The sequence below is a fragment of the Dipteris shenzhenensis genome, chromosome 17 (genome assembly GCF_047967505.1).
Source record: "Dipteris shenzhenensis isolate YYH24624 ecotype China chromosome 17, Dip_SZ_1.0, whole genome shotgun sequence".
NCBI lineage: Eukaryota > Viridiplantae > Streptophyta > Polypodiopsida > Gleicheniales > Dipteridaceae > Dipteris > Dipteris shenzhenensis.
Window position 1 is genome coordinate 5,753,606 of NC_141612.1, and position 14,054 is coordinate 5,767,659.

The 14,054-nt window shown below is 44.3% G+C and overlaps 1 protein-coding gene across 1 annotated transcript; it reads left to right on the plus strand.

Annotated features, from left to right (window-relative positions):
• Positions 1 to 200: 200 nt before the first annotated feature.
• LOC147891580 (ras-related protein Rab11A-like) lies at positions 201 to 7,517 on the plus strand. Its single transcript, XM_087388701.1, has 3 exons — positions 201 to 235; positions 6,612 to 6,809; positions 7,073 to 7,517. Exons 1-3 carry the CDS (start codon positions 201 to 203, stop codon positions 7,515 to 7,517), a joined length of 678 nt encoding a protein of 225 aa, XP_087244827.1.
• The last annotated feature ends 6,537 nt before the right edge of the window (positions 7,518 to 14,054 follow it).

Genomic DNA, 14,054 nt, shown 5'->3' on the forward strand with positions numbered 1-14,054 from the left:
TTCTATATGCGAGTTCTACATGTAGAAAGAAGGGGAGGGAAAGAGGGAGGGGGAGGGGGAGATGGAGATGGAGGGGGGAAAGGGCGAGGGGGGAGGGGGTGGTGGAGATGGAGTGGGGAGGGGGAGGTGGAAATGGAGGGGGAAGGGGGAGGGGGAGGTGAAAATGGAGATGAAGGAGGGAGGGGGAGGGGGAGGGGGAGATGGAGGGGGGAGGGGGAGGGGGTGGTGGAAATGGGAGGGGGGGAAAAAAAGAGAGAAGAAATAAAAAACTTAACAGACGGAAATCGAAAGAGAGGGAGAGGTGGTCACCTGAATGCTCTCCAAGTCTTTCTCGATGTAACAGGATTGTTGAGGAACAATGGACGGTGGGTGGATGGCTGGGTTATCGCTATGAGATGGGCTCGAAGTTACTTACAATGTGAGGATGGGAGTAAGGTGGTGGTCGATGGAGAGGGAGGAGTGTCTTGCGTATGTGTTACAACTTCTATATGCAAGTTCTACATGTAGAAAGAGAATGTGTTACAATTTCTATATGCGAGTTCATGTAGAAAGAGAATGTGTTAAAATTTCTATATGCAAGTTCTACATATACAAAGAGAATGTGTTACAACTTCTACTTATGACTTCTACATGTAGAGAGAGAATGTGTTGCACTTCCTAGATGCAGAGAGAGAAGCTCTCCAACTTGTATATATACCCCATAATGGAATGAATCCTGCACTCTTTGGGGCATTGTGTTGAGTTCTACTTTGGTATTCCAAGAAATTGTCTCAAGTGTCCATGCTTCCTTGCACTCCACGTCCAAAAGCATGTCCTAACCTTGCAACTCCTCCTCCCCTCTCCTCCAACCTTGCAACCCATCCTCTCCCTCTCCTCCTCCCTCCTCCTCCTCCCTTCTCCTCCTCCCTCTTCCTCCTCCTCCTCCCTTCTCCTCCTCCTCCTCTCTCCTCCTCCCTCCTCCTCCTCCTCCTCCTCCTCCCTCCTCTCTCTTCTTTCCCCCATGCTCTTACACCTTCTTCCTCTCCCACTCCTATGCTCCCCCTAAACCCTTTGTTCCTCAACCCTTAAACTCCATGATCTACGAGGGAGACGAGTTCTCCACCATGTACTCTACCTTGAACCTTGGATCCTCCTTCTAACCTTGGACTCCTACTAAACCTTGGAACCTCCTTCTAACCCTAGAACCTCCTAAACCTTAGGACTCCTTAACCCTGGAACCTCCTTGTAAACCCTGGAACCTCCTTCTTACCCTGGAACTCCTTCTAACCCTAGAACCTCCTTCTAAACCTTGGAACCTCCTTCTTATCCTCAATTTCCTCCTAAACCCTGCAACCCCCAACCAATGAAGGCGAAAGCCTTCATTACCTCAATCATGATGATACACGTTCCTTTTACACATGCATGCACTTTGTTTGCTTACCACACTTAAGCCTACGTCTCTCAGTGGAACACGACTCGAGGTCCTAAGATACACATATACTACAACTGACAACCTCGATATATTTGTAGGTGACAAAAAGCCTTAGAACCTTGCATACTGAGAAAACCCAGCTCTTCCTACGAAAGCAATAGGAAAGAGCCAATAGTCGAATGCAGGGAAAGGATGTTTCTGGTACTACTATTGTCCTTTTTGGGGTCGAGCGCATGTCCTTTTCACCTTTTTCTAAAAAAGAGTCTATCAGAGTGCATTTAATTTTTGGGAAAATAGGTAGCTGGACCTATAGATGCGCTGATAGACGTGTTTATAGACGTGTTCCAATAGTTTTCTTTTGTTGCATTCCCTTTATTTCGCTTCCACTTCTCCTTCTGCTTTCCTCTTGCCCTTACCCTTCCCCTTCCCCTTCCCCTTCCTTCTCTTTCCTTTCCCTTGCATGCATTAGGGGAATTTTGGACTCAAAAAGGGCCTTCTACATTAGGGGCTTAAGAATTTGGATTAAGCTCTAGGACAATGAGAAGGATCAAGCATTAAAAGAATGGAGGGTTTTTTCTTCCTCCTCATTGGTGGAAAGAAATGGCCCCAACCCCAAGTTACTTGAACGATGATGATAAAGGGGTTTCTAACCCTTAGGATGCCTCGTGGCTTAGTATGTGCATTAAATCTTTGGTAGGCCACCTACTTGCTCTGCCCATTGATTAAGTCCATTAGATTCAAGGAGATCTAAAGATCCTCATTGACTAGCATTGAGATCCGTCAAATTTGATATGATCCAACGGCTAGAGCACACATTCACCCAGTTCACTAACCATCACGCCAGTCAGACTGACATTGGCTATCGATGCACTACCACATGATCACATGGCCATTGAAATCCTACGGTTGATATGGGTGATTATTGTGCACCATTAGGTCTTCCCTTAGATTGCTATGTGGTGGGGATACGCATTTGAACTTTCAAAAAATCTCTAAAATGAGATCCCCATGTATTAATGAGTCTAAACATAATGAAGCCTTCCCTTTACCATGATGTTTTCCTGTAGCAATTAGGAAACTAAGATATTTCCTAATCCTCTCCTTATGAGGCCCTTTTTGAGTCCATACTTTCCCTAATGCATGTTAAAGTTGAATTTTCAATGCCTTAGGCATTCATGAGGAAATAAGGGATTGCATGAATGATGGAAATAAGTGATTGCATGACGGTGGGATAAAGAAAGATGGAAATTGGACTAAAGCATGAGGGCAGGATAAAAAAAGAGGGCATGCATGATGGAAATCCAATCTCCTCTCTTTCCTTCTCTCTTTTTCTCTCTTTTCTCCTCTATTTTTCTCTCTTTTTTCTCCTCTCTTTCCTTCTCTCTTTTCTCTTCTATTTTTCTCTCTTTTTTCTCCTCTCTTTCCTTCTCTCTTTTCCTCTCTCTTTCCCTCTCTTTTCCCCTCTCTTTTCCCCTCTCTTTTCTTCTCTTTTATCCTCTCTTTCCTTCTCTTTTTCTTGTGTTTTTCTCTCTTATCTCCTCTATTTTTCTCTCTTTTTTCTCCTCTTGTTTCCTCTATTTCCCCCTCTTTTTTGTCTTCCAATTTTAAGTGGGAAAAGGGCTTAGCAAGGACACTTCTCTAAAAGTCATATATCCTACAATCAAGCCTACCTAGGGCTTCATCCAAACATTTGGCGCATCTGGCATCACCTAGACTGGCTCTTCACCCACTATCACTACCAATTCCTTTAAGAAAGTGTCTACAATGTGCCAATACTTAGTGATGAGGTTAACTTTGGTGTCTTGGACTCTTTTGATCTTATCTTTGGCTTGTTTTCTCTTAACTTGTTGAAAGAAGACCTTTGAGGAGCCATCAGCTATGGCCAACCAAGATTGCCTACTCTTAATTCTAGCCTCTTCTGCTCTTTCTAGCTCTGTAGCTTGCAAAGTAGCTTCTGCTCCAACCAATAGTGTGGATAAAATTAGATCTATGGGGGCTTGCTTTAGTGCCTCTCTCAGACCTTCAATGGCGTATGTCAGGGATCCTTCAGACTCCTTGCGCCACCGTTTGTAGGTTCTATCCCAATCTTGTAATAGTAGCACCACCTTTCTAATTGCACGATCCCACCTCTTGTGCGGATCTATCATGCCATCGCACACCTCCTCCTAGTTCTTACAGATTGCAGCACAAAAATGCAGAAGGGATAAGATCCTTTCATTGAGTGTGATCGGGACATCCCTCGATCTCTCCATCGATTCCAAGTGACACATAAGCTCAAGATAATTGGCGAATGATCCAAAATTGTGGAGATGGACAAACATCCTCCCTACATGGGGCTTCTAAGGCACCATCCCTCGTCGAAAACATAGAATCAATCAAGCCTATCAGCTCTAAACTGCATGCCTTTCCTGCGATTAGTCAAGGTGAATCCTCTTAGACTCCCTTGGACTAACTCCGAGCAATCAATGAGACCATGGTTTAGGCAAAGCTCCTCCCATGCTTCCCTTTTGGGACCAGCTGCTGCTGCTTTTACACTGTGAGACTTGTCTGACTCAACTTTAGTGAAGTTCTGGTCCCCTCCTACAATCCATTTACCATCTCCCATGCAAGCACTCATCCTCTCCCAACATTTGGCTCTATCCTCCGGGGCACGGGGCGCATAGACACTTGCTACTTTCAATTCTACACCCTTAACTACAATATTGGTTGCTACAATGAACCCTTCCTTATCTCTATATAGCTCATATGAGTTAAGGTTATTGGAAACTAAGATCGCAGTCCCATGCCTACGAGTAGTGCATAAAGAGGTTGAAATCTCTACTCCTCCAAGAATTCCAGAATCTATCTCCCTCACCACATTTGAACTCCTCGAACATAATGACCTGTGGACTAACTTTTTGGAAAATTGACAAACATCTCGTTTGTTTAATTGTGTCACCCCCCTCCCCCTTACATTCCAAGATATCATATTAAGATCAAACCCCAAAGCACCCTTTCCTGCATGTGACCTAATGGGATAACGCTTTTAGGAAATTAAAAGGGTCCTCTCTACCCCCACTCGATTGCCTCACCACCTCCTTCATCCTTTTTGATAGATCGCCATTCGGTTGGGCAGATAGTTTTCTTGCAGCACCATGGGGATGAATTAAGGCTTGTAGTTTCTGTTCGAGGAGCCTCTTCTTGTGATTCATGTCTGGGAGGTCCTTGTCTTCGTCCACAACCACAAGGGTTTGAGTATGCATTTTCGCTCCATCTTTTTCTTTAGTCCGATTGGTATGTAGAAGCTCCTTTTCATCCATCGGGGGGTCCTTAGAATGATCACTCGGAACTCGAGACCTAACACCCAGACCTACTTCATGATTCGGGCTCTGTTTGTAGTCTCTGGCCTATGGCAAGGGCTTACCTTTCATACCAACTGTCATCCATTGTTGTTCCTGAGCCGGGGCAAGCATTGCTTCTTGTGGGGATTGATGACTAGCCACCTCGTCTTTGCATGATGTGGCGATCTCGTCCAGAGGAATCTTGGCATTTCCTTCGCTCAATAAATCCTCTTCGGAAGCATTGTCTCCATCTTCCATCTTCTCTCCACATGCGAGCATGGTATTTGCACCATTTTTGCTAGACACTCCCTTACGAAGTGACCTAGTTTCTTGTAAGCAAAGCATGCATCTGGAAAAGGGCTGAATCTGCCTTGCTAGGCAAATGAAAGTCCATTCGAAAGTTAGATCTCTTGGAAATCCGGGGTGATGTGATTGTGATCCCATAGTATCCATGCCTTGCTTCGCCCCATATTGGCTCTCATTGCATGGGGAATGAGGAGAAATTTTCCTAAAGACATTGCAAGCTTACCCACTGCATCTCCCAAACATGTTGGAAGGTTTAGAAATTCAATCCACATTGGGTGGCCTTGGTATAAAAACTCATCCATGCTGAAAGCCGGACTCCATGGTAAGGTGGACCTGATGAGAAAGAAGCTTTCACCACTAACCTAGCCAAGTATCCACTCTGAGGAAGGTCACACTCGTAGAGCATAAACTTAGCCAGTTCTTCCAGTGAGGGGGTACGTCTAGTGAAGAACAAGTATACACCTCCCTTGGCAAGTCTCGCCAGCTTTGGCCTGGTGCTGACATCATCCATGAGCAGCTTGCAGGCATAAGAGTGTTTTTTGCCTCCTTCAAACCAATCCTTGTGCTCCGTTTCCTTCGTATGTCTAGATACTTCTGCATGTAGTATCTGTTGGGCCTCTTCGTTAGGTAATGGGGAGAAACTGCCAAGAATCTTTTTGGCAAGCACGTCCGCGTAGGATGGGACATCAGCCTCCTTGGATTCTCCCTCCTTAGGAGCTTCCTCCTCATGATGGGATGAGTCTTCCGATATATTCCCCCCTTTACCTAGTTCAATACGAGCATGACAGAAGCGCTGCGAGAGACACTATGCTCTAGGTGACGTCGTTTGAGGCCACCCCTACTCTCCTCTACATAATGGGACCATGCACTGGACTCTCCACAACCCTCCCACTCTCAATGAGTAACAATCATTTTTCTTGATCCTAGACTTGTGGTGGGTGGGCTACACTTAAGGTTAAAGGCTTTAGCATATGGACTAGTTTCAAATGGAACATCCTAAGTTTGTAATTTAATGGGTAAATGGTCCTCTTGGTCAAGGATGAGAAATGAATGCTCATCACTCGAGATAGGATGGATCCCTCCCATTCTATCACTTTCTCGAGTCTCGCCCCTAAGTCGTTGACTAACATAAATGGAGAAATCGGTGTCTTATAGAAAGCTCAGATGTAGATCTCAAAAGGAGTCTTTTAACACAACCAACCGGGCGTGGTGGAGGAGTGGTGAGACGTGTCTTCACGACCTTGACCTTGAGATCGAACGAAAGATCAACAAACAGAGTGGAAAATGGTATCTCCATGCGCGCGTATGCAGCAATCGCCCTCGCTCATGCGTCTTGTAACGGCTGGACTCGAAACGATCTTCTACGTAACTCAGCTTGCTATGTAGTATGAGCTAATACTTCTCTGCGCATCAACTGCATGTGACTGGACGCATGGTTTGCCGCAGCTTTGTTGGGCGGATTTCCTCTTCGTATCCCTCGCATGAGAACGCCTACGGTAGACTAGGCTTCCAATCTTCTGCCCCAGTGAGCGCATCAACGTCCAAACCATGAGTCTCTCTGATCCCAACGATTCCAAGGTTGACTACATTTTCAAAGTGGTGCTTATCGGTGACACAGCGGTGGGTAAGTCGCAGCTGCTTAAGAGATTCTCGCTCAAGGAGTTCAGCTTTGAATCTGGAGCCACCATAGGAGTCGAGTTCCAGACAAGGACGCTAGTGCTTGAGGAAAAGACTATCAAAACACAGATCTGGGATACAGCCGGACAAGAAAGGTGCACACCACTGTCTTTACGAGTCCAGTCCATTGTTTGTTTCGGTACTAATGTTTACCAAAACTTCCGGCTTTAGAATAGAGGAATCGATTACATCGTTTATTTTGTTCCGTTATGACACTCCCTGATCAATCCAAAACTTTCGGCTTTCTAACATAATGTATTTTGTAACAAATTCAGATAGGGAAGCTGCTTCATCGTGGGCTTTGAACTGTGCATTCCAGACATCCATGCTCATGCAGTGTGTTCGTATGCATGGACAGATACAGGGCCGTAACGAGTGCCTATTACCGGAGTGCTGTTGGGGCGCTTCTCGTTTATGACATTACCAAATGGCAAACCTTCGAGCACGTTCCTCGCTGGCTGGAAGAGCTCAAGCTGCACGCGGACAGTAACATAGTGGTGATGCTAGTGGGCAACAAATGCGATCTGGGCAATCTGCGGGCTGTTTCCGTGGAAGATGCCAAGAACTACGCGGAGAAGGAAGGGCTATTCTTTCTTGAAACCTCAGCGCTGGATGCCACGAACGTGGAGAGGGCCTTCATGACGGTATTGACAGAGATCTACAAGATGGTGAGCAAGAAGGCAATGACGGCCAAGGAGGAGTACAGCAGAGGATTCAGCTCTTTGTCGTTCTCAGGAGTAAGCCTTTCGATTCGGGAAGAGGACAATGGAGAGGCTAAGGCTGGAAAGAGACGCTGCTGCTGATGAATTCAGCATGCTCCATCTCATATTCTTGCCTACCTCATAGTAGGGAGCACATAAGGATGTTATGTTATCAAACATGCCATCATCAGTGACTTTTAAAATCCTCATCTGCACAAATGACCATTGCTCCACTTGTTCAAATCCCAATACTTCACCTTCTGCTACATTCTTATTTGCAAATGACCTCATTTGTAAAATGTCGCCTACAGTAAAATCCAAGGTGGTGCACTTTGTATTCTTGGTAATGTTTGTTGCATAAGTCTCGTCTTTGTCCCATGCTATAAATGATTTGTTGGATGTATTATAGGGCATAACATCTCCAAGTGTTTCCATATCTCCACATTTATACTTTAGCTCAACATTTACACTAAGAATCCTTGATACAGTAACTGCCACCTTATCTTCGCCAAGTCTTCGAAAGTGGCTAACTGAATTGGGATCACTATCATGGATTGTAGCAAATGCAACTACTTCTCTTTTGCTACATAACCCTAGAACAAAATCTATAGCCATCTCCTTTGTGAGAGTCCTTTGCAAGCAAGCTGCAAAAGCAACAATTACATAAATATTAGTCTCTTTTTAATAATCTACTCATTTATTATAATTTTTTCGACCAAGTGCTTATTGGATGGGTGTACCACTTTGCATGCAACTCAATACCACTGCTTTTGAGGTGCATGCAAAGTATTGTGCCCATCGGATATGCTTTTCATGGTCGAAGGAGCATTAAATACCATTTTTGCCTCACTGTCATGCACAATCATCAAAAAACACGGTCCTAGGTATGTTATTCAAACAAGTGCTTATCGTATGGGGGAACCTCTTTGCACACAAGTCAATACCACCTAGGTTGGGGTGCTTGCAAAGTATTCTGCCCATCTGATACAATTTGCATGGTCAATCATGCATTATACACCATTTTCGTCCTTATGATATGCACAACCGTCAAAAAACACACTCCTAGGTATGTTATCTGAACAAGTACTTATGGTATGGACGCATCACTTTGCATGAAACTCAACACCACATAGTTTGAGGCATATGCAAAGTATTGTGCCCATCAGATATGCTTTGCATAGGCAATCATGCATTATATACCGTTTTTGCCTTAGTGTCATGGACAACCATTAAAAAACATGGTGCCTTAGTGTCATGGACAACCATAGGCAATCATGCATTATACACCGTTTTTTACCTTAGTGTCATGGGCACGCAACTTTGCATGTAAGTCAATTCCACCTAGTTTAAGGTGTGTGCAAAGTATTATGCCCATCGGATATGCTTTGCATTGTCAATCAAGAATAAAACTCCATTTTTGCCTTAGTGTGATGCACAACCATAAAAAAACACGGTCCTAGGTATGTTATTCAAACAAGTACTTATTGGATGGAGGCTCCACTTTGCACACAAGTCACATTCAACTAGTTTGAGGTGCGTGCAAAGTATTGTGCCCATTGGATATGCTTTCCATGGTTGATCACACATTATACATCATTTTTCCCCTAGTGTTATGCACATCCGTAAAAAAACTCACTCTTAGGTGTGTTATCCGACCAAGTACTTATCGGATGGATGTACCTCTTTGTGAACAAGTCAATACCACCTAGGTTTAGGTGCAAGTAAAGTATTGTGTCCATCGTATATGCATTGCATGGTCGATTGAGATTACATACCGTTTTTGCCTTAGTGTCCAGCACATCCGTAAAAAACATGCTCCTAGGTGTGTTATCTGATCAAGTACTTATCGGATGGACACGCCACTTTGCATGCAACTCAATAACACCTAGATTGAGGTACGTGAAAAGTATTGTGCCCATAGGATATGCTTTGCATGGTATATCATGCATTAAACACCGTTTGTGCCTCAGTGTCATGCACAACCATTAAAAAACACGCTTTTAGGTGTGTTTTTCGACCAAGTGCTTATCAGATGGGTGTACCACTTTGCATGCAACTCAATACATTAAACACCGTTTGTGCCTCAGTGTCATGCACAACCATTAAAAAACATGCTTTTAGGTGTGTTTTTCGACCAAGTGCTTATCAGATGGGTGTACCACTTTGCATGCAACTCAATATCACCGCTTTTGAGGTGCATGCAAAGTATTGTGCCCATCGAATATGCTTTTCATGGTGAGGGAGCATTAAATACCGTTTTTGCCTTAGTGTCATGCATAATCGTTAAAAAACACGGTCCTAGGTGTGTTATTCAAACAAGTGCTTATCGTATGGGGGAACCTCCTTGCACACAAGTCAATACCACCTAGGTTGGGGTGCACACAAAGTATTCTGCCCATTTGATATGATTTGCATTGTCAATCATGCATTATACACACCATTTTCGTCCTTGTGATATGCACTACCGTAAAAAAACACGCTCCTAGGTGTGTTATCCAAACAAGTACTTATGGTATGGGCACATCACTTTGCATGAAACTCAACACCACATAGTTTGAGGCACATGCAAAGTATTGTGCCCATCGGATATGCTTTGCATAGGCAATCATGCATTATACACCGTTTTTGCCTTAGTGTCATGGACAACCATAAAAAAACACGGTCCTAGATGTATTATTTGAACAAGTACCTGTGGGATGGGTGTGCCACTTTGCATGTAAGTCAATTCCACCTAGTTTAAGGTGTGTGAAAAGTATTGTGCCCATCGGATATGCTTTGCATTGTCAATCAATCATAAAACACCATTTTTGCCTTAGTGTGATGCATAATCATTAAAAAAACACGGTCCTAGGTGTGTTATTCAAATAAGTTCAGATGGGAGATCCACTTTGCACGCAAGTCAAGTTCAACTATGTTGAGGTGCGTGCAAAGTATTGTGCCCATCAGATATGCCTTGCATGGTCGATCACGCATCATACACCATTTTTTCCCTAGTGTTATGCACATCCATAAAAAAACACGCTCTTAGGTGTGTTATCCACCCAAGTACTTATCAGATGGGTATGACTCTGTGCAAACAAGTCAATCCCACCTAGATTGAGGTGAAGGTAAAGTATTGTGCCCATTGGATATGCATTGCATGCTCGATTGAGCATTAAATACCATTTTTGCCTTATTGTCAAGCACATCCGTAAAAAAACACGCTCCTAGATGTGTTATCGGATCAAAAACTTATCGGATGGACCCCGCACTTTGTATGCAACTCAATAAAACCTAGATTGATGCACGTGCAAATTATTATGCCCATCGAATATGCTTTTCATGGTATATCATGCATTAAACATCGTTTGTGCCTCAGTGTCATGCACAACCATAAAAAAACACGCTTTAGGTGTGTTATCTGACCAAGTGCTTATCGGATGGGTGTGATACTTTGCATGCAACTCAATACCATTTATTTTGAGGTGTATGCAAAGTATTGTGTCCATCGGATATGCTTTTCATGGTCGAGGGAGCATCAAATACTGTGTTTGCCTTAGTGTTAAGCACAACCATCAAAAAACACGGTCTTAGGTGTGTTATTCGAACAAGTGCTTATCGAATGGGGGCACCTATTTGTACACAAGTCAATAACACCTAGGTTGAGGTGCACATAAAGTATTGTGCCCATTGGATATGTTTTTCATTCTTGATAAAGCATAAAACACCGTTTTTGTCTTAGTGTCATGCACAACCATAAAAAAACACGGTCCTAGGTGTGTTATATGAACAAGTGCTTATTGGATGGGGGGACCTCTTTGTACACAAGTCAATACCACCTAGGTTTAGGTGCATGTAAATTATTGTGCCCATCCGATATGTGTTGCATTGTCAATGACACATTATATACCATTCTCATCCTTGTGTTATGCACTACCGTCAAAAAACGCGCTCCTAGGTGTGTTATCCAAACAAGTACTTATGGTATAGGCACGTCACTTTGCGTGCAACTCAATACCACATAGGTTAATGCATATGTAAAGTATTGTGCCCATCAGATATGCTTTTCATAGGCAATCATGCATTATACACCATCTTTGCCTTAGTGTCATGCAGAACCGTAAAAAAACACGGTCCTAGATGTGTTAGTTGAACAAGTACGTATGGGATGTGCATGCCACTTTTCTTATAAGTCAATTTCACTTAGTTTAAGGTGTGTGCAAAGTATTGTGCCCATCGGATATGTTTTACATTGTCGATCAAGCATAAAACTCTGTTTTTGCCTTAGTGTGATGCACAACCATAAAAAAACTCGGGTCCTAGGTGTGTTATTCAAACAAGTACTTATCGGATGGGGCCTCCACTTTGCACACAAGTCAAGTTCAACTAGGTTGAGGTACTTGGAAAGTATCATGCCCATCGGATATGCTTTGCATGGCGATCACACATTATACACCGTTTTTCCCCCTAGTGATATGCACATCCATAAAAAAACACGCTCTTAGGTGTGTTATCCGAGCAAGTACTTATCGGATGGGTGTATCTCTTTGCACACAAGTCAATACCACCTAGGTTGAGGTGAAGGAAAAGTATTGTGCCCATGGGATATGCTTTGCATTGTCGATCGAGCATTAATACCATTTTTGCTTTAGTGTCATGCACATCCATAAAAAAACATGCTGCTAGGTATGTTATCTGAACAAGTACTTATCGGATGGGGTTGCCACTTTGCACACAAGTCAATACTACCTAGGTTGAGAAATGTGCAAAGCCTCTTGTGCCCATTGGATATGCTTTGCATAGTCGATCATGCATTATACACCATTTTGTTCCTAGTGTTATACACAATCGTCATAAAATATGTTTGCATGTGTGTTATTTGAACAAGTACTTATGGGATGGGTGCACCACTTTGTATGCAAGTCAATACCAGCTAGGTTGAGGCATGTACAAAGTTTTGTGCCCATCGGAGAAATGTAGATGTGATAATATTAGCAAATTCTCGGTATGTGTATATGTGTGTGAGTGTCGCAAACAATTTTGACACAACAAAGTAAACACCTTGTGCAATCATGCACTTCATACCTTGAGTATTGTGTTGAAATAAACGCTGAAATAACCTTGTTGATGAGGATAAATACGCCCTTGTAAATATGCCCTTGAATAAAAGGACAGTTGTTGTATGACCACAATAGGCTCGCTTTGACACCTATGATTTTGCCCACATGTAAGTTTGCAAATAGTATAAAAAATCGTATAATAATATATTAATAGTTTGCAAATGTGTATGGCAAGTGAGTAATGGGAAGTGGAAATGAGAGTGAGGAGGGAGGAGTGGAATGGGAGAGGGGGATGTAATAGGGGGGTATGATAATAAGTATAAAAATAGTATAATAATATATTAATAGTCTGCAAATGGCAAGTGAGTAATGGGAAGTGGAAGTGAGAGTGGGGAGGGAGGAATGGAATGGGAGAGGGGGAGGTAATAGGGGAGTAGGATAATAAAGGAGTGAAATGAGTGAGGGGATTTAATAGGGGATGAAAAAGAGGAGGGTGGGATGGGAAAATATGGGATTTTGGGAAATGGAAGGGTGGAATGGGGAAATGGGAGGAGTATGGGATGTGGTGGAAATGTGGGATGGGAGTGGTGGCAATGGGGGAGGAAGAAGAAATGGATGGGGGGGAGGGCCAATGGAAGATTGGGATGAGGGCAATGGGGGAGGGGGAGTAATGGGAGCCAATGGAAGAGGGAGGAATGGAAAGCCAATAAGAGAGGAGGAGGAAAACTTAGTTTTTCTTATATATAGTCTTCCTTGCCTTCATTCATTCTCCCCTCATTTCATTGAAGCAAGAAAGCAAGGACGAGCAAGGAAGGAAGAGCAAGAAAGCAAGAAAGAGCAAAGTTACAAACTTTTTCCAGGTACTTGTAAAATTTTTTGATTAATTTTTTATCTAAGTTTTGTAGATTTGTTTTTTTAAAATTTGAAGAGAGAGAAAGAAAGAGAGAGAAAAAGCTTAGAGAGAAGGAGAGGAGCCCTGGGGGCCACAGCCTCCAGGTGGAAGAGGGAATGGAGGGGGGGGAGGAGAGAGAGAGAGAGGTTCGAGAGGTAGGTGGGGGCATTGAGGGGAGGAAGCAGCTAGGGCGAGAGGGGGGAGGCTGCGGCAGAGGGGAGGGAGAGCAGAGAAGGAGGTAGGGGAGGTGGAGGAGGTAGTGAGAGCAGTGGCCGGAGGCAGGAGGAGGTGGCGGGGAGGGGAGGAGGGGCAGCAGGGAGGGCAAAGGGGAGGTGGAGGAGTCGAGGAGGGAGGGAGGTAGTGAGAGCAGCGGTGAGAGGGAGGAGGCGACGGGGAGGGGCGGTGGGGATGGCAGAGGGGGGTGGCACGGGGAGGGCAGAAGAGGGTGGGTAGGGCAGGCACTGTGTGGAGGGCAGAGGGGGGTGGTGCAGGGAGGGCAGAAGAGGGTGGGTAGGAGAGGCACTGCACAGGGGTGGGGAGGCACGAGGGAGCGAGGCGTGGGGGGAGGATAGGGGAGGCATAGAGCGAGGTAGAGGCGTGGGGTAGGGGAGGCGTACAGAGGGCGGGGGGACGGTAGGGGAGGGGAGGAGAGGCACTGCAAGGTAGGAGAGGGCGGTGTGGGGAGGGAAGAGGGGGCAGGTAGGGGAG